This window comes from Hippoglossus hippoglossus, chromosome 7 (genome assembly GCF_009819705.1).
Source record: "Hippoglossus hippoglossus isolate fHipHip1 chromosome 7, fHipHip1.pri, whole genome shotgun sequence".
Classification (NCBI taxonomy): Eukaryota; Metazoa; Chordata; class Actinopteri; order Pleuronectiformes; family Pleuronectidae; genus Hippoglossus; species Hippoglossus hippoglossus.
Window position 1 is genome coordinate 3,135,732 of NC_047157.1, and position 20,830 is coordinate 3,156,561.

General features: G+C 41.7%; 2 protein-coding genes and 1 long non-coding RNA gene across 9 annotated transcripts; 1 reads left to right on the top strand and 2 right to left on the bottom strand.

The window, feature by feature from the left end:
- Positions 1-800: 800 nt before the first annotated feature.
- Positions 801-13,147, bottom strand: ccnq (cyclin Q). 6 transcript variants are annotated; one of them, XM_034591992.1, is made up of 6 exons: positions 12,719-13,087; positions 11,208-11,391; positions 10,233-10,365; positions 9,678-9,896; positions 8,279-8,403; positions 801-828 (listed from the first exon to the last, which is right to left on the bottom strand). In XM_034591992.1, the coding sequence occupies exons 1-5, from the start codon at positions 12,867-12,869 to the stop codon at positions 8,314-8,316; spliced, it is 777 nt and encodes a 258-aa protein (XP_034447883.1). In that variant the 5' UTR covers positions 12,870-13,087; the 3' UTR covers positions 801-828; positions 8,279-8,313. The 6 variants fall into 6 exon arrangements, 5 of the variants coding, with proteins under 5 accessions (XP_034447883.1, XP_034447885.1, XP_034447884.1 ...); XR_004614567.1 differs by lacking the exon at positions 801-828 and adding an exon at positions 5,107-5,379 and having other exon boundaries at positions 8,264-8,403; XM_034591994.1 differs by lacking the exon at positions 801-828 and adding an exon at positions 5,107-5,368.
- A 968-nt stretch (positions 13,148-14,115) lies between these two features.
- Positions 14,116-20,417, top strand: cfap126 (cilia and flagella associated protein 126). Of its 2 annotated transcripts, XM_034592000.1 has the most exons (5): positions 14,116-14,200; positions 14,334-14,396; positions 16,282-16,356; positions 16,449-16,649; positions 19,802-20,417. In XM_034592000.1, the coding sequence occupies exons 1-5, from the start codon at positions 14,174-14,176 to the stop codon at positions 20,096-20,098; spliced, it is 663 nt and encodes a 220-aa protein (XP_034447891.1). In that variant the 5' UTR covers positions 14,116-14,173; the 3' UTR covers positions 20,099-20,417. The 2 variants fall into 2 exon arrangements, with proteins under 2 accessions (XP_034447891.1, XP_034447892.1); XM_034592001.1 differs by lacking the exon at positions 16,282-16,356 and having other exon boundaries at positions 14,118-14,200.
- On the bottom strand, positions 19,410-20,093 carry LOC117765406. The gene is made up of 2 exons (XR_004614569.1): positions 19,964-20,093; positions 19,410-19,872 (listed from the first exon to the last, which is right to left on the bottom strand). It is a non-coding gene; the product is annotated as an uncharacterized LOC117765406 (long non-coding RNA).
- Positions 20,418-20,830: the final 413 nt, after the last annotated feature.

Here is a 20,830-nt window from a genome sequence, read left to right on the forward strand (position 1 = left end):
CAGCTGAGGAGGCACCACAGGTTAACAGAGATACGTCAAGTGTTCAACCATTTCTGACTGCGTGCCTGCCAGGAGGGGAGGTGTTCGAATATATTGAAAGGAATAATGTGTCATATCAAATTTGTTTGAACTTGTATTCGTCGGTCCTTAGGTCTCTATCCAAAGTTCATGACCATTGGTGAGGATCGGAAGACTCCCTCTTCATCACAACACAACTCCTCCTCTTTCTACCTCATACTAACCTCTGATAGGTCAGAGTGAAATTCAATTCATAAACTATTTTTCAATTTTTAATTCAACATGCATCCAAAAAAAAGTTTTTCTATTTGCTGGTCTGAAGACTCAATGATTCTGGGAGAGGCCCTCTGAGTCACACTCAACCTCAAGCTTGCCCGGACTCATTGCCGGACAAGTGAATTGTATAAATAAAGAGCCAAAATACTACATCTACGGACACATCACAGCCCTTTAAATGAGCACCATGGATCTGGTCCTAAATGGGGAGATGCCTGGCTGGTCCACAGCTCAGGGGACGGGGGGACGGGGACGGGGACGGGGGGGGACTGGTGTTGGTCGATGTGGTTAGAAGCAGCAGAACCTGCCTCTTCTGCTCTATGGAATCAAACAAAACAGAGGCTTGAGGCGCTCTTCACTGTGGTAAAAGATAGCACACCCTAGTGATGAAGAACAAAGAGTCCTACGTTCAATGCAGACCCCCCCCCCCCCCCCCCCCCGCCACCAACAACAACCATCACACACACACACACACACACACACACACACACACACACACACACACACACACACACACACACACACACACACTCCAGTCCTCCATTGCCACAGCCATCCACACGCATGGCTATACCCAACTGGCTACTGTCACAGCTTATTATGCAGTGAGCCAGTGTAAGGAGAAAGAGGATAAATGTATTTATAGATGAATCAGATGAACTTATTAATAGATATCCTGTACACTGCAGGGAGATGGACCGCAGACTCGTCCATTCATGCAGGCACACACACACACACACATCTTGATGAAAAGCTTTGTAGCTGATTTTATCTTTCCCTGCTCTTATCTTCAACTATTCCACACCATCTCCCAGAGGCACACACACACAAAACAGACATAGTGTCTTTGTAGATGAACAATAATCTCTTTTAATATTTCCACAAATATACACAAAACCTCACTCTTTTCAAACTCTTCATCTGGAAATAGGTGAGATCTTCTAAGAATAGGAGTTTTGTCTGATTGGTGACCAATTCTCTTTACCTGCAATTGCAAGCAATTGTAGGTGCATTTAAAACAAAGGAGTATGGTTATGGTATGCGGTTCAGGAGGTATAGTGGGTCATCCAGCTGTATGCTGTAGTGTCCCTGGGCAAGAAACTGAACCACAAATTGCCCCTGACATAAGTGAAGTGTTTCACATAGATGCACTGCATGAACACGTATGAATGGTCCTCAAGAACAGAAAAACACTAAATATAAATACAGACCATTTACCATTTACATAGTATTGTATTGAGTGTTTCTGAGAGTTTTTAATCAGAGTGGACACAAAACAAAAAACATCCAGTGAGCAGCAGCTCTGTGTTGATGACAGAGGTCAGAATAGAACAGACAGACTGGTTGGAGCAGACAGAACGGTTGTGGTAACTCAGAAAACCAATCTTTACAACGGTGCCGAGCAGAATGAATGGCATGTCGAACCTTGAGGTGTGTGGTCAACAGCAGAGAGACATGTCAGGTGCCACTCCTATCAGGCAAGAACAGAAATGTGAGGCTGCAGTGACACAGACTCACTGACTCTGGACAGTTGAAGGCTGTGAAAAATGTAAACTGGTCTCATGGATGTGGATTTGTGCTGAGGCTGCTGATGGTAGAGTCACAATCTGGAGTTTACAGCATGAAGCCATGAAGCCAACCTGTCTTGTGTCAACACTCAAGGGTGCTGGTGGTTGTGTGATGGCGGGGAATGTTTTCTTGACACACTCTGGATCTTTAATACCAATCCCAGATGGTTTGAGTGTCACAGCCTCTGAATGATACTGTTTACCATGTTCATCCCTCCATTGTCACTGTTCACCATCTTCTAATGGCTTCGTTCTGCAGGATAATGCTGCATGTCACAGAGCAAAAGTCATGACAAACTGTTTAGTGAACTTTAATAGAAACCAATAGAAACTTTAGGCTGAGGTAGAACATGAGATTGGCATGAAAGAGCAGCTTAAATGATGTGATGCCGTCATGTCAATAGGAACATTAATTAAACACAGAGAACAGCTGATGTATCTGGTCACACAGACCAATATAAATGTTTATATAATGATGCTACATAGGACAAATCAGGAAATCACCACATAACCACAGATTATTCGTAAGGGTACAGGTTTTTTTGCAGGAAAATACCATGTCATCCAGTAGTTGTTAAGAATTTTGACCAACAATTCTGAGCTGCGAGCATGGCTAACAAAGGCCACAGAAACAGTATGAGGTTATATAGTAACAAGACCAGATGTCCCAAGCCATGATAACCAGACCTCGAATGCAACATGAACACCCTGTGCCAGGCAAATCCATAATGTCCATTAGAAACTACAGATCAGACTTTCTGCGTTATGAGTCTATTTAGTCTATTGTGTCAATTGCTTAACAGACTCTGACTCTAATAGCCGACATGCAAAGTATGAAGACATAATAACAGTTAAGTAAATCATTTAAACTTAATAAAAAATAATAAAGCAAATTTTGTTTAATTTTATGAAAAACATTGACAGTAGAATCTTCATAGTAGATAAACCAGATAGGATGAGCACAAAGTTTTCGAACTTCACTCTGCACCACTGTTCATAAAAAGCTCTGCACACAAACAATAAGTAGTGACATTGTATTGTAAAACTGTTTGAGGAGGACTCACTAATGACAAGGAATAATTCTGAGGTAGCTCCATAGTATTAACAAGAGAACAGAACATTACGTCCAGGCAGGTTAAGTATGGGCACTGTACTACTATTTAAATGCAGGTGGTGAACTATTTGATCAGATAAAATCCAAAAGCGGCAGTGAGACATAGATCAGATACAAACGTGTGATGATCATTTCCAGTGTCAGTTCAGCATCAGGCACAATACAAAAACTGTAGCCTACATCTCAGATGTGGCATTGTCACCAAAATACTGTACCTTCAGTTTGCAAAGAAACATGCCTCATATTGCATTAAAATGTTGTCTTTAACAGTCTATCAAGTGACTCTTTGTCATTCATAATGTATGAAGCTATTTTACACATCCATTAAATGTATTTAAAAGTAGACAAGCTGGAGAACTTTTTTTAATTGTAAAAAAAACTATAAAGATCAGGATTAGTCAGTATCAAAAGATCTCTTCTGTTGAATTGTCCTGAACAATGTCACATGTCGTACAAAGCAGATGTCTTTTTTAATCAAACACCATCTTTTTGTGTATAGTTCAGTCTCTCAAATAACATATACAGTAGCCTCTGAAATATTTCACTACATGGCTGCACTGGGATCTTGTTTGCCTCTGAAGTTGTTTTTCAGGTGATTGTGTGTTGGACACAGAGGATATAATGTATTCAATTTGGATAAAATAGTGACATAAATTATACATTCTCACAATTACCATCATTTATTTTGATATACATTGTGTGTGCACAAAACCAGTGTTTCCACTAAAAACTCCTCCCAGTATGAATTACAGGGTCTTTCTCTGTAGGTTTGCTCTCCACATGTCTGTGTGGGTTTTCTCTGGGTATCCTGACTTTCACCCACAGTCCAAAGACATGCAGATTGGGAATTAGGATGATTGGAGACTGTAAAATTGTCTGTAGGTGAGATTGTTGTGATGGAAGTTTTCTGGAAGCAGGTGAAAGTTGATCTCAGGCAGCAGCTGATGTCTTATGCAGAAGATTTTAATGTGGACTTGATGCATCAAGGAGACCAGAAGGTGAAACAATATACAAACGCTGACAGAGTAACAGGAGAAATTATCACCCCCAAGTCTGAAGATGTCTCCCACAGCTTCCACATATATCTCCCTCTACTTGCGTCACCCATTCTAACAGCACTCAATCAATGAATGGCTAGAATTGCTGTCACTCTTTATGTTACATGTAGGTGTTCACATCCTATTGGATAGTTAAGTCTAAAGTATGCAATCCTAAATCACATTGTGTCCTTACGTCTTGCCACTGGTGAAATAGGCAAAAGAGTTGAAGTTGGTGTCTCTCTGTCTGGAGCATCTGAGTTAGATATGAAAGTCCATGAGCGTAGAAACTACAATGCACTGCTAATTGGCCCATAATCTATAACATGACCTTGGGAATTACTGGGAGAGAAAAGGGAGTATCTGTGGAATTAGACAGGCACTATTCTGATAATGTTGTACAGATGTAATGTGTGTGGATGGTCAAAAATCCCTCAACAATTGTGAGTATGAATGGTTGTTTGTCTCTGTATGTTGGCCATGCGATTTGTTGGCGACCTGTTCAGGGTGTACCCCACCTCTCGCCCAATGTCAGCTATGATTGGCTCCAGTTCCCGAGACCCTCAAGAGGCAAGGGGGTATAGATAGTTAGTTTCTAATTGGCTTTGGGCGACGCATCGATGTAATCGAAGTCATCGACAAAGTGCGTTGACGCGTCGTAAGGAGGGTGGCTGCTCACAGTCAAAGCATGGAGTCACCTGAAAAGTAAAGATGAAGACCAAAAAAATCGCCAAGACGCCGTTCTATACGGAGACACACCTGTTACTGGATTCTGACGGAGCGTTTCTATTTTAACCTGCGCAACCTTGTTTTGCATTTTTTGGGCCTTATTTTAACCTGGGCAGCTTTTTCCGTCTTTACGATAGTAAATCCTGGCAGCACACGGTAGAGTTTACTTCACTGAACAAGAGATAGAGGGGAACAAAGAGAAAAGTGTTAAAGCTGTTTAGTTGTTGATATTTGTTGAGATTGTTTATATGTAAAATGTAGTTAAGAAAAAAGAATAAAATGGGAAAACTCAAACTACATCTTTTTATTTCACAGGTGTTGACGTTTGAATGGAGGGGAACATTCTCATAGGAAATCTGTGGTCACCAAGAAACACTTGAGATTCAAAAGCAGGTGTTCAGGGGTGACTCCACCCGTTCATCTCAGTGTTAAGGTCGCTGGTCAGTAAGGGTGCAGGGTGAGAGGCCTTGATAGGCTGATAGTTTGATAACTTTGTCTGTCTGCTGACCCATCTACTATTCATCTCACTGTTTACATCATGGCTGATGAATCATGCAGACTGCTCTTTTTGCTCCACCCTTCAATACTAAGAGCGTGCACGTACACACGCACGCACGCACACACACACACACACTCTCTTAAATCTATTGTCTATGCATTAGGCATTTAGAGTGTTTAGGAGCGCTTGGTTGATGTCTAATAGGTCTGAGGCTGAAGGCTAGCTTTTATAGTTCAAGGGCACTCAGCTCTGAGACTGCAGGCCTGATACAACATCAACATCCCAAACTGTCATTTCGATGCAAACACACATGTACCCTGAGACGTACACACACAGCTGGTCGTGTGTGTGTGACCTTCTGACTTCCCCTCAAGGCCACAGTAAAGGCTGAAGTGATGTGTAAGCAGATCAGAAGCAGTGCGGAGGAGAGGCGATCAGAAGCAGCCTGGAGAGTGTTGAAGTGTGACACAAAGATAAGCTCCCCTCTCACTTGCCATTTTCCCTCTTCACCTCCCCTTTATCCCCTCCTCACCCCTCCCTCCATCCATCCTCCCTCTCCTCACCCCTCCATCCATGTCACTCTCTTTTTTCCCCCTACTCCTCCAACTCCTTTCCTCAGTGCTCCTTCCCATCCGATGGTTAATTTATGGAGTCTGGCTGAACACGCACCCTCTTCATTATTAATGTAACATTAGGGAGATGGAGGAAGGAGAAGGGAGGAGGCACAGAGGAGGAGAGAGGAAAGATGTGGGAGACACAGGGAAGTCGACAGAGGGTGAGGAGGAAACAAGTGGAGGGAGGACGACGGAATGTGGTGGGTGGGTGAGAAAGGGAGACGGGGAGATGGAGGGCACAAGAGATGGAGATGGACAGAAAGAAAAAAAAGGTGGAGAGAAGATGACAGGAATGGGGCAAATGAAGAGCAGCTTAGAGAAAGACAGACAGATTTTCCCCGAACAGCTACACAAGGGAGGGAAATAACGGTGGAGTTGGAGTGACAGATGAGGAGGGAGAAGAATATTGTATAACGTGCGATGCTGTTGGGACGCACGCAGCGTCTCCTGTCCCGTGAAGAGAAGCAGAAGGCATGAGAGGCAGAGTGAAAGGAAAAGACAGAAAGCGAGACTCAGATCTGTCAGTGTTGATCATGTGACTCCTTTATCCTGGACACACACACACACACAGTCACAGACACAAATACCTTTGTGAGGACACTCATCGACACAATGAATTTCCAGGCCCCTTACTGTAACCTCAACCACTTTAGGCTCCAGATTGCTCTCTCTCTCTCTCTCTCTCTCCCACACACACATACACAGGCTTGAGACAGGCAGACCTGATTTGAAGTTAAATGCAAAAAATGTAAGCATCTTAAAAATATCAGGTCTGAGAGGCTTTGTACAGTAAATTAAAACAACCTTTGACATCCAGTCTCTCAGCAGAAAGATCTTAAACATATTTGATGATTAACAATAGTGATGGCTGAGTTTTCACAACTCGCACTGCTGGACGCATTACTGCTTCGCCTCTTTCTTTGTCGTTGTTAAAAATAATAAGGGGCAAGGTGTCCTCAAGTCACCTATGGAGGCCAATCGCTTTTCTGAGCCGGGGCTACCTGCGAGCTATCTGGGCTTTTAGCTGTGTGCTGCCACACCGGTGTGTTTACAGAGGGCCTCATTCTGAGCCTCAGTCATAAAGGATAAAGAAGAGGAGGTTCCATATTCTTCTGGTCGTGAATAAATCTCAGTAAAACACCAATGAGTTTTTTTATCACTGTGTTTATTCAATTCTGTATGTCATATAAAGATTGACATGGAAACTGATACATGCAAGTATTTGTACATACAGCCAATACTGTATCACAAGTAAAAAAGCATTGGCAACAGAGCATGAATTAATAACTTTTTTTTGCAGTTTGTCCATATGTATGATCAACTCGTTTTTGTTTGGAAGAAGCCTCCATCAGATCATTTGAAAGATCTTTTCAAATCCTTGGGTTTTCATTGCAAATGTTTATTTTTAATTTTTATATGCAGCACATTTGAAAGACCATTGTAACTCATAGCAGCTGCAATGTTCAGTAAAGCCCTGTTTGTTGTGAAGATATCCAGATGAACCTTTTTCATCTCATTTAAGTCACATACAGCACAAAGGAACTACACCAAGTAAACACAAATTAATACACAACAAAAAAAAACATTCTAATGAACAATCACACAATGACCCTGCACTGTCCTTGCAGTCTGGTCTTGGTCTTCACATTGATCTTCTGTAGCTCAACCTCATTAGGAACTGGTAAAAATGTGAAGCCGACATTATGTATACCTCCGCCTGAAGCACACTGCCTCCTACTGAGAATGTGGATCCTGCCAGTCTCAGGCAAAATGAACTGCAGTGTGTGGAAATGAATAAAACATGTCATCCAGTGCAACAGGTTTGTTACACAGATAATACTTACAATACTATAGACAATTACACATTGTTGGTCTTTATTACTTCATGGGACTCACAGACAGTAATAACACATTAAATATGACCCGGAATATCCGCGAAACATGACAGGTCATAGTCCGTGTTCTGATTTCATTTTGAGCAATAATTATTGGTGAATTACTTTTAATTGGGTGATGAATTTAAGATGATCCAATCCAATCCATACAGTGGTGTTTGTTGTTAAAACATGATGTGTGTGAAAAGACTGCTGAGGTGTGTCTAAGATGTTCCTGCTGCTGATGATTCCAGCACATTATGCTGCACTGCTGACATGTCAAGAAATGTCTCCCCCAGGTGGCAATAGTCGGTAGTGCATGTGTGTTTATTTTTTTAGTCACAGCTCATAGACTAACTGGGGCAATACTAAGTATTCTTGCCCATGTCTCACTCACTCACACTCTCACACTCTCACACACACGCACGCACTTGAATCCTGAAACCTGAATAAAGGAATCTTAAAACACTTACAAGCAGACAATAACACATGCACACACACATTCATGCTACGACAAAACAAATTCTAACACACACCATATAACTCTTGGTGTCTCCCATGTGCAGGTCTTGCTTGTGTGTCCTTTAGATACACTTGGCCTCCATGTCATAGAGTTGAAGAAGGTCTGAGATCACTGCATCGATGTCTGCTTTATTCGCGTCCTCACACAGCACCTACATACACACACACAAACACACACACAAAGAGATACTTCAGCTCCACACCTGGTCTCAATAAGCAGTGGACATCAAAGGCCCACACACCATTTCAAACGACCTAGATTTTACTGCCTTGAGGACTGAAGAATAAAACCATAACAAATTCTGACTCTGTTCCATTTGCATACAGTCATTTAAAAAAATCAAAGCTCTAACAAAAGAGACTTCATTTGTAAAATTGCTTTACAATGGAAAACTATAATTGCCAGCACCTTTCAATTAATACTTAACACTTAGAGACACTTGTGCTTTGTGGACTGGCTGGAGCTGGATGGTCAGGCGGAGATGTCCCTTTGGTTCAAGTGCAAAATGGTACAAAGTTGAAGATTTGCTGTTGGCATGGGAGCATCTGTGCAGGGCTAAATCGACTGTCTGTCCATCATAGTGTAAAATGGCCCTTATGGACTAAACTGAATAATGGACATGCTTTAAATTCCATTAAATGTGGCTCTAACAAAGATTGACTCAGCATCATGGAGTGAAAACTATTACAAGTCTGTTGATAATCCAGTGTAACAGAGACATACCTAAATCGATACCTAACCCAAATGATCTGCATGACATGATACCTCTAGGGACTTCTTCTGTAGTTTTAACATCCTGGATCGCGATACTAAATTGTGGACATTTGTATCGTGGTTTCGGTGTCAGAAATACTGAGAGATGGCAGCATAAGACAGATTTTGTGTCGTGAAATGAGTCTGTCTCATAGCTGCACTGAAGAAAGACAATACTGCTCCTTGCGCAGAGAGGAGAGGGAGGGAGGGAGGGAGGGAGGGAGGGAGGGAGGGAGAGAGAGACACAACACAATCCATCCTCAGACCCAACGTCACAACTTTTCAAAAATAAAAGCTCTGTAATTCTAATATAAAGCATAACAACAAAATTAATGTTGTGCTTTATTTTGAAGACAACTTGATTCCATGAATGTTACTGCCATGACAGAGATCAGCAACCCTGAATGTCTGTGTCAGTCTGAAATGGTGAAATAAAAATAATCAAATTCTGAAAATGATCTGGTGCAGATTTTGACCCGCAGAGGACATGATGAGCTTGGTCCACTGTGTCTGTTGGCTGTATAAACAGGTATCTATATATATATCACATTTTATGGTCAAATCAATAAATTACATAGTCACTTTCTCTTACTTGTTCACATGCACATAATTGTTTCTGATCAGTCGTTTCTCTCTTCAATCTGTAACTGTGACCATGCAACAAAGACACACCTGCCACCAGTCCTTCTCCCCGACAGGCAGCTCCACTCCGTAGCTGTTTAAAGCCAGGTACAGCGTTGCTATGGCAATGTGTTGAGGTGTGTGGCGGATGCACATGTCTCCGTGGTAACAGTCTCTAAGCAACGCCCACGAAGTCTCAGTGATGGGGGTTCGAGACCAAGCGTGGCGGTTCACCAGCGACTTCACAGACAACAGGTAGTGAAGTAAATACTGAGGAGAGAGGGAGACCGAGAAAATCCTGTCATTCTGTATATGACACATTCTATATTTGAGTCAAACAGCAATTCAATTTGTTTTAGTTTTGGATGAAAGTTAACAATGCGAGCAAGGGTAACCACTCAATCACAGTTAAAATAAAGAAATAACAAAAGCTCAAGTAAGGCAGCATTTCACCTCATATTTGAAAACACCTCTTCAATCTTGATTGTAAACCAGCTGAACACAAACACTTTGGGACAACCACGACATGACAACAGTAACTAAGACAGACAAGGAGGCTCACACTAAACAGGGGGGACAGGAATACATACACATGCTCACACTTACCTTGTGAGGGTGTTCGAAGGAGACTTGGAAGTTGAGCTGTCGGAGGATGAGGAGCTCGCACTGCACCACGCTGTCCCTCAAGTCCCAGAACTCCTTGTCACATTCTAAAGGCGCGCTGCCAATGTTGAAATACCTGCAAGGGAAAAACAGAGGGGGACACGGAGGTGGTAGGGAGATGAGGGCAGAAATCAAGGTGACCACTCTGAAAAGACTTTGTTCAAACTGACCTAAAACACAAAACATAATAATGAGCAACCTTAAACTGCATGTTTAGAAAGTTGTGTTCTTGTCCTGTGTTAATGCTCCAGAGCTACTTCAAAATTAGTCTTTGTCATTAGTGAGCCCTCCTAAAACAGTTCTACAATATACTCTCAGTTTGTACTGTTTGTGTGCAGAATATTTTATAAACAGTCTATAGTGGATGCAGGGATGGTACAGCCTCAGGGTTCTAAGCACTTAGTCCTGCAGTCACTCTTTACTTGACTCAATTACTGCAGGTCACTTTTTCAGTTTCAGAAAAAAAGCTGCAACCAGCATCACCACAGGTCAAGCAAAAAGCCCATTCCAAACAGGCAGGTTAAGAGCTGCCACTGCATTGGTGCGTTATCAAAGGGCAAAAGCAAATTTGTACAAATACTTTGTGACGCCGCTGCATAACCAACATATTCACGACACTCTGGCCACTCTTCATTATTATAATATTAAAAAGTATCTGATGATACGAATGCTGCGCTTGCTTCTATGTCAATCGCTGTCAGAATGACTTGACTATTTTACATAGTTCAAGAAACTCAAGACAGAAACACTTCAGTTCTCAAGTAATATTCAATGTCTGTGTTTCAATGAGAGTGGCCTGCATCTGCCACCAAGGCTGTTTCTTCACAGCAGCACAACGTTTGCTGAGGTATCTTGCTCTCAGGGGCCTTAAAGTATTGCATGCGGCAAATAGTACCCACTTGTAACCAAGCATATTACCTGTGGCTTACGTTGATGATGTCACGGGTTCTGATATGCTGCTCCTCCACTTTGCCAGCCAGGTACAGACAGCTCATGGCCACCAAGTAGGGTTCATATGCACGCATGTTGACACGCTTAAAGAAACGGTGGTACAACACACACGCTGTGGCCACAGGCACCGAGCGCATGCCCAGCTTCACTCCTGAGCAAGGGAGGAGGGTACACTCAAAATCCAAAGTGGTGTTTCAACATCTTTGATAGATTCACTCACACAAATTCATATACATTTCTATTTAGTAAGTATGACTAAGGCCTGATAACCATACTGCCATTTCTATTTTATCAATCATTTGAGTCACCATTTGAATCAATATGTCAGCAGTACGTCCGAGTTCTGCTACGGTTACAGCTCAAAACCATTTCTAACTTGCTGAATGTTTTCACAATCTAAATACACAGAGGTTAACAAGAAACAGTGTAGAGACACAGGCTAAAAGCTGACTAAATGCTTCTTGGTGGATCAGATGTGTGTTAAATTTATGGCTTAGAAATCATACATGATGAAAATAAAACCTAACCAGGGAAATGTGTGAGGTGTTAAGCCAGAATAATGAGATAATAAACACACTTAACCTTTCAAAGTCAAATTTGATACAATAAATACCTTCTCATATATTAGCTGCTATAATAGTTTAGTTTAATTTTATTTATACAACCTACATTACACCACAATGAATATAAAATGATAAATCATCCCTCTTAGAGCTCTGCAAAAGATACCAAACGCCCATCATGCACTGAGCACTTCTCCCTCTCTTGATCTCTCTACCTCCCACTTATTTAAATACATGTCACTAACTTTGTGTCCCCCCCCCCCTCCTTCTGCAGTTATCTCTGACTCCAGAACTACAGGATCCAGACGATTATTACGTCATTAATAACATCATTACATCTATAAATATGACTCATATTATTTTCATTATTACAACCAGTCTGACAGAGCTTAAATATGACAGTGACACAACTGGTCTCTCTCTCTTCTCTCCCTATTTTCCCCTGCTCAGCCCAACCCATTGAGGCAGATGGCCGCCCACACTGAGTCTGGTTCTAGAGGTTTCTTCCAGTTAATGTTTTTTCTCTCCACAGTCATTGATGGGAACTGTTGTGTTTCTCTAGAACCTTTAGCGTCTCGACCTTCTATGTAAAGTTCCTTGGGATAATGTATCTTGTGGTCTGGTGCTTTACAAATGAGATTGAACTTTTGTATTGACCCTTGTCTGTGGTGGAATGGGGGAGACAGGCCTTTTCGTATACCTCTGTGTTTTCCTCTGTAAACTGCTCTGTACTGTATTTAAAGAAAAAAACCATAGAAAATTGTATAATTGATCATATTCGTATAAAGTAAGATACTAAGCTATGTCATTTTTACAATAATTATGACTATTTTTCGCCATCAGGCATGACTTCTTGAATCTTGCTTTCTAAGCAGAAGTGAGCCTCCATGCTACCCTGGTGAAACTGGGTGTTACCTGTCTCCATAATGAAGCGACAGACGCGGAAGTGTGTCTTGGTGTCCCTGGCGGGGTCACACTCTGACTCCCCGCCGGAGGAGTGTCTCCGGCCCGCCAGCCACGGCGTAGCGTCCGGGGTGGCAGACGGACGAGAGGACGGAGCCTCCATGTGTCCCAGAGCATCAGAGAAAGACACGTAGACAGAGAGCTGAGTGTAAACTAAACTCAGCCACACGTAGCTGAAAAGTTACACGTGTCCCTTCATTCAGATAAACCAGAGGGGGAAGAATACTGAAGTTAACTGCACGTCCCGACTACATACAACCTAGTCAGTCTCCATCACAGCGTCCATTACTGCGACGTTTGTTCACCGGAAGAAAAACATGTTTTTTTATTTTCTTCCTCTTTCCGGCAGGCTAGGCACTATTAAGTGCTTTACTGCCTCCCACCGGTATGGAAACATCACTGCACTATATGCCCTCACAATTTATAAAATAAAACTTTATTGATCCGGAAGGCACCTCTTGTGCCAGCTTGCTGCAAGATTGCTGTACAGAACAATATAATAAAGTAGAATAGAATAGAGAAAAAAACATATAAGTGTATTGTAAATGAAATAATATTAAGTGTATAGAGATAAACTAACACTTAACTAACTTAACGCAAGTAGAAATGAAATGATAAAGTAATATGGGATACTGCAAATGTTATTGAAATTGAAATATTGCACATTATATTGAAATATAATGATATTAAATATTGCACATGATATTGAAATCAGTTGAAAATATTGCACATGATAATAAATGAATGTGATGATAAACAAAAACAGCATTGTTACACAAATTGAATCTGAATGGTGTTATTCCACACGAGTGGTAATATTACATGTGAAAAGACTATTGTGCATGTTGTTGTAATTAAGTGTGCGATTATAAACCCTGGTCCACCCTCCAGAAGGAGGAGTTATACAGTTAGATGGCCACAGGGAGAAAAGACTTCCTATGGTGCTCTGTGGTGCTCCATGGCGATCTTAGTCTTCCACTAAAGGTGGGTTTCCTCAGCATCCTCCTCTCTACCATTTTCCCCACATATTCTTTATATGTAAATTTTTCATCCAACCATACACATAAGAACTAAAAGACAGAGGTGGGGAGGGAGTCTTAAAAACGACATTTAAACCATAGACTGTATATAAATTTAAAACTAATATACTCTCCTCAACAAAGTCTGCCAACCACAAAAACGTCGGGTTACAGTTTTCAAAATAAAAGTCCTAATGTAGGTCACGACGGGACAGGCAATAAATAAAGTGACATGTGAACATTATGTATCCACAAACACACAGCGAACACACACCTATACAACTGTGGTTCCCAGAGTGCAGTGCGTCGGTGCTGTATGATGTCTGACGAATTAGTTGGTGTTGCTATGCAACGAGTCAACAGTAACACACGGGGGCAGTAGGCAGACATGTCGTCCAATTACTCAGCAAATCAGGTAAGATACAGATGAATACGGTAAATATACATGAGATAAACATATATGTAAGATACATAAACATAAGATAAATATGTGCTGATCATGAAACTCTGCAGCCTTGTTTGACTCACAAGTGTCTCTACTTCCTCAGTATGAGAGCTCCTTCAGGACACACAGGCACAACAACTGGTGTGAGACTAAACACTTCAAACAGGTACAGCTGCTCAACACACATCAGCACTCCTGTCCCAGTGTGTTATATTTCACATTGCCTGGTAGTTTGTCTGTGTGTGTGTCTGTGTCTGTGTGTGTGTGTGTGTGTGTGCGTGTGTGTGTGTGTGTGTGTGTGTGTGTGTGTGGTCCAGGTATACATGAAAATCCCTTTGGCATATGTATTATACCTAGATTTACAAAGTCTAGGGGACCCATATTCCAAACCCAACAGCCATTTTGAATTGAGTGGTCATTTTTGGCAATTCACACACATCATACTTAAACTCCTTCTAGAGGATTTATCAGATTGACTTCTAATCTGGTCAATGCAACCCAACCACCTTGATGAGGAAAAGTTGTACTTTTTGTGAGTTTTTGTCAGAGGGCGTGTCCGTGGCGTCACGTCCAATTTTAATGTTTGGTCTTGAAACAGGCAGTTGTTTATAACTGCACTGTACATAAACCTCCATTATGGGTCTTGCATATGGGTGTGACAAACTGACTTGATATTTCAATGAAGCAGCCCCAGCGGCACGTTTCACCAACATGTATGAAAATCGGTAGGTATATGAACCAAGCCCATCAGTCTTACAAAAAAGCGTCTGGGACCCATACCCTAAATTGAACAGGAAGTTACCGATGTAGATTGTAATGTGAAAGTTTTGCAGTGAAATAAGAAGGTGTTGTCATTTTAGAGTACATGCTTAAATTGCATGACGGGGACTTGTCTTCCTTTTGGGGACAAAAAGGAAGTCTCCATGATTTAAATCATTACATTTTAAGAAATGTTTTAAGTCTAGGTTAAGGTTATGCTTAGGTTAGGTCTAGGTTAAGGTTAGGTTAATGTTAATGTTAATGTTAATGTTAGGTTAGGTTTAGGTTAAGATGGGGGGTTAGGTTCAGGTTAGGTTGAGATTAATATTAAGGGTAAGGTTAGGCAAGTAATAACTATGGTTAAGTTAGAGTAACTGACCAGGAAATCAAAGTCAATCAATCAATCAAATTTTATTTGTATAGCCCATATTCACAAATCACAATTTGTCTCATAGGGCTTTAACAAGGTGTGACATCCTCTGTCCTTAACCCTCAACAAGAGTAAGGAAAAACCACTCAAATACCCTTTTAACAGGGTAAAAACAAAGTAGAAACCTCAGAGAGAGCCACATGTGAGGGATCCCTCTCCCAGGACGGACAGAAGTGCAATAGATGTCAAGTGTAAAGGAGAACATCATCAAGATAAGGGTATTTGCAGCATTGATTAGAATAAACACTTTGTAGCATAACTGAAGGTCAATGAATTGATGGATTATTGTCAGTAATGGTCGAGCAGTCTTGTTGTAATCATAGTCCATGATCAGCAGCCATCACGATCATGATCCACCATCAAGATCGGATGCCACTATAGTCCACAGTCATTGTCCACTGCCGCCATTAGGATCCACCATCAGCTGCCACCTCGATCGTGGTCCACCACCATTATCAGATGCCAACATGATACAGGATCCACCATTATTATCACGATCAGCCAGCATGATACAGAATCCGCCATACTGGATCCACCATTACAATCACGATCTCTGATACGCAATCCACCATCATAATCCACGGTGTGGCCGCAGCCGCGGCCCTGGATCTGTGGATGATAAGGCAAAGGGACTCCGGGAAGAAGTGAAGTCAGTAACATGTATTGATGAGATATTAATTACTTTGATGTGATAACGATTGAGAAGAGGAAGGAGAAGCTGGAAAGAGAAGCTCTGTGTGTCATGTGTCCCCCGACATTCTAGACTCAATGTAATGTCCTCTGAACTCATGGAGACACAACTGTGTGTGTGTGTGTGCGTGTGCGTGTGTCTGTGTGTGTGTCTGTGTATACGCACTCACAGAGACCCCAAGCAAAGACTGGTAACACCACTATAATTGCCAATGACAGAGGACACCTGCTCCCCGGAGTGGTTAAGGTGAGAATGTATACATCTTTTTGTCTCTCTCTTTTTTAATTGTCCTGTCTGTTTGTAAATCTCTCTCTCTCTCTCTCTCTCTTGTGCTACAGAGAGGCAGTGCATGGCCAGACTTTAAGGGGACCTGGGATCTTCCTTCTCGTATCCCAGCCTGCCACATCAACCCTACAGGCCGCTCTGTGGAGGGCCTCAGCAGGCTCAAGTCCTGGGGCTTCTACCCACAGAACACAGGAAGATCTCAGCCACACAGCTGCAGCAAGAAGTCAGAAAGGCTGCAGGATGTTAGCAAGCAGGTCTGTCAACTGGGGGCCACACACAAATGATTCATGTCTGTTTTTGTCTTGAGGATAAACAGAAAGCTTCTGCATGAACTCCTCCACCCTTTATTGTTCTGGCCTGATCTGAAGAGCTATTTAAAAGGCTCAAAGTGTTTTCACACAGTATGGCTTTGGAGGATGTCACAGTTCTGTACTGTTTAATGTTCAGGTGGACCTTTAAATGTCAAGTTTCCCGGTTTACAGATGTGATCTTTGAGCTACATCTTGGGATTGATCAAAACAGCACAGAGCGAACCAGCGTAACTCAAGGAGTAAAAATACTAGTTTCAGGACAAATACAGTCTGTTTTCTTACAATACTACTGGGTGCTAATATTAGCAGATGTGGTTAATTACATCAGCGACTAATATTACAAGTAATAAATTCAATTTTTTTTAATGTAAAAAAATGAATCAAACAAAAGATCCAAAAAGACGTTCCCCAGCAGAATCATAAATACATACAGTGGCTGTGGGAAAGGGAGGGTGAATGATTTCATGACACAGGAAAAGATAATATGTCAACGAACAAAAGGGCTCAAAGAAAAACAAACTCTGTGGTGCCTTCAGGTGGTGGTTCTCTCAGAGGAGGGTTAATCTGAGCTGAAACCCAGACCATCGTAATGCAGAGTTTCACTCAAACAATCATTTGATCTGAGGTTGGAGTAGTGGGAGGGTTTAGAATAAAGCTAAATACCCTTTTTTTTCGGAACTATATTGTCTACGAAGGGTGGAAAATTGCCTTCGGCTCACCAAGGACAATACATTAAAATTTAAGTAGCAGTTCAATTTCTGGGTTGAAGCACAACAGAGATACCTACAGAGAAGGAGAGAGAAAGAGAGAGAGAGAGAGAGAGAGAGAGAGACTATGGGGGGGGAAACACAAGGTTAGCCACATGTAGTAAAATAAATTGGGGGGCGAGAGACAGAGGGGGAAAGAGAGTTGGGCTCAGTGCATGATGGGAATTCCCCCAGTAGTCTAGGCCTATAGCAGCATAGGGATGGTTCAGGGCTCACCTTTTTTTTTTTTTACAGGGATCCAATGAAGACAAGCTAAAACAGGAGTAATATGATCTCTCCTTCTAGTTAATGTCAGCACTCGTGCTGCAGCATGTTAGACCAGCTGGAGGCTTTTCACAGACTTACTGGGACATCCTGATAATAAAGAATTACAGTAATCCAGTCTAGAGGTAACAAATGCATGGACGAGTTTCTCAGCATCCTTCTGAGTCAGGATGTTTCTAATTTTCATAATATTGGACAGGTGGAAAAAGCTGTCCTAGAGACTTGTTTTATATGTGGGTGAAATGAAATGTCCTAGTCTTACATAACTCCAAGGTTCCTCACAGTGGAGCTAGGGGCCAAACTAATACCATCCAAGGTGACTATCTGGTCAGACAGTGTTTCTCTGAGATGTTTAGGGCCAATTACAATGATCTCAGTTTTGTCTGAATTTAAAAGTGAGATGTTTTGTGTCATCCAGGTCTTGATGTTAAGACATTCCTGAAGTTGAACTAAGTGGGTACATTCACCAGGCTTCAAAGATTTGTAGAGCTGGGTGTGTTCGGCATAACAATGTAAGTGTACGTGATGCTTTCTGATGATGTTGCCTAAAGGGAGCATATATATATAAGGTGAAAAGTATTGGTCCAAGGACAGAACCTTGTGGAACTCCATCACTAACCTTTGTGTGCATGGAGGAGTAATTGTTAACATTAACAAATTGAAATATATCTGATAAATATGATTCAAACCAGCCTAATGCCATTCCTTTAATCCCTACATGTTGTTCCAGTCTCTTTAACAGAATCTTATGATCAAAGGGGTTTCATTGCAATAACCACCATCAGGTTTCTCAAAGATCTGGGGATCCAAGGACAAGCCCTGCGCCTGATCATGAAAGAAACATACACACTGCAGAACACTGCAGCCAATGGCTCTGGATCAGGAGGAAAGATCCCAACTGGGCCCCAAGATGCTAAGGACATGCACCCAGGTCTGATCAACCTGTGGTGGGCCTGCCTTGCCATGCAAGCCAGTAGCCAGTCAGATTTACCTTAAGCCTCAGTGTACCCTCAAGTTCGGCCTGTATCGTTGATTCCAAGGCCAAAACACTTGATGACATATAAATGATGTCCCTAACATCTAATGGTAGGTGGTAACCTAAATTGTGCAGAAGACCTTCAAAATTACAAGAGAAATTCACCATCTTGTCCTATATTCTAAAATGCAGACACACACACACGAGTGAAAGCAATATCCCGCTTCTGGCTATGTGCTGGTGTGCAGGTTAATAAGCGTACTGTTTTTTTGTACCCCAGTAACTGGAGCAACTGTGCATGTACTGAGGTATATGTCTACATGTCTCTTTGGCAGGAATTAGCTTGAGTGCAACACACAATTTACAACAAAAGCTGGCATCAGATGGCTCTGCATGCAACAGAATGCAAAATGTCTTTTTGCATGCACATGCAAATTCAAGACGCACAAGTTTTGCAGCCACAATTTTACAAGATCTCGTACAAGCATCTACAGCTAATTGAAACAGCATCAGACCTGTTTCTAAGGGAACCGAGGATGTGAGATATAAATCAAGATGGGTGGACTACTGGCATTAATATGTAAACAAGGCCTCCCCCCTCCTCACATTAAACCCCTGCTTATGATCTTAGTGCCGTAGTGCTACTGCTTTATGCTGTTTAAGCACATTTAATATCAAAATGCTTTTACTATCAATGGTATTAAATACTATTTATTTAGTATTGCATTTCCTATTTGATTGTATCTATCTGATGTTTGCTCACATATTAGCCTGCATTAGCCACAGACAATAATAATACAAAATCTCTTCAATCATGGATATTTAATGTGACAAAGAAATGGCAAACACTAACATTTCATTTAGTTAACAAACCTAATAGATGTCAGAAGTTTGCTTAAGTTAGCTACATTAGCCCCCCAAAACTACTGGTCATTTGAGACCATGTTAGACTGCAGCACCAAATCTGTATTACAATGAGTAAGGGTGTGTAATTGCTTATAAATTCAGCTTTACATCAGTAAAAGAAAGAATATCCTACTTTTCTTTTAAAAGTTAAACGTTCTTGCTTTAAATGTGTCTGTTCTCAGACCAACAGGGACGTGCAGCAGGACTGTGTCGCCCCAGCCTCCACAGCCGAGGCCTGTCCAGCATCTCAGAACTGCCCCGTCGCTGGAGGTGAGTCAACCACTGACCAAAACCAGGACTCGCAGGCAGCAGTTGTTGGATCCGTCGTTCAGTCCGATGAAGACAAACAAACTGCTCAGGCTGCCAGGAGTGAGAGGCCGGTGAGCCAGTGCTCTGCAGTTGAAGAGATGCCAGGTGCTGGAGAGGGAACCGTCAGCCAACCCCAAACTGGCAGAGGGAGACCAGTGAGCAACGTGTGAGAGAGAGCAGCCAGCCCAGGAACAGCAGCATCCTCCACCTTCAAAAAGAAATGCCTCTAGACTTCACCGGCTTTGACTTATTTTAGCATGGCTCCTTAATTGTTTCCAGCATTAAAAAGGTCAATATATGATCATATATAAAAAGCTTCTTTTAAAATATTTTATGGATCTATGACACTTTGACACTGCCGATACACACACATCTCCTCCCTCCTCTTTCTCTGTGACTTCTACCTCTGCTGTGGTTACTGTTTCTATCAATTGTTCTGTGAGCTGACAGGAGTAACAACTTCCAGCGCCATTAAGCATTGCAAAAAGAGTTATACGAGTCTTATTTCATGTAAATCAACAGAAAAAATATTTGCAGCAAGGTTACAAGTAGTTCCATTTGTAATCCACTACATATCACTGCAATTACAAGAGGTCGTGAATAATAGTGCCTTGCTGTATTGTCTTGATTTTAAAAAGACTACTGGGAGCAGGGTTTCCACTGCATGTTTTTGTATGTTATAATACCACGCCCAAGTTAAAAAGTATTATGTACAGCACAGTGTATTGAAACATGATACAGTGCTGTAATATACTGAAGTTACAGTATACTAGTGGCACAGTGTGTGTGTCAAGGGTTTAAGGCATGTGTTCCGACCAAACGGTACTTTAATGAACCACCGCACACACAAACACACATTTTGCCTCTCCCCATGACTCATACAAACACATGAATTTCAGTTA

Bases quoted from the DNA above. Each gene is read 5' to 3' on its own strand.
- cfap126 (XM_034592000.1), top strand. From the start codon at position 14,174: ATGTCGTCCAATTACTCAGCAAATCAG. The intron at 14,201-14,333 runs GTAAGATACAGA...CTACTTCCTCAG, and splicing joins CCAATTACTCAGCAAATCAG to TATGAGAGCTCCTTCAGGAC. The intron at 16,357-16,448 runs GTGAGAATGTAT...CTTGTGCTACAG, and splicing joins TGCTCCCCGGAGTGGTTAAG to AGAGGCAGTGCATGGCCAGA.
- ccnq (XM_034591992.1), bottom strand. From the start codon at position 12,869: ATGGAGGCTCCGTCCTCTCGTCCGTCTGCCACCCCGGACGCTACGCCG. The intron at 11,392-12,718 runs GTAACACCCAGT...TCCCTTGCTCAG, and splicing joins TCGCTTCATTATGGAGACAG to GAGTGAAGCTGGGCATGCGC. The intron at 10,366-11,207 runs GTAATATGCTTG...TTTCCCTTGCAG, and splicing joins ATCATCAACGTAAGCCACAG to GTATTTCAACATTGGCAGCG.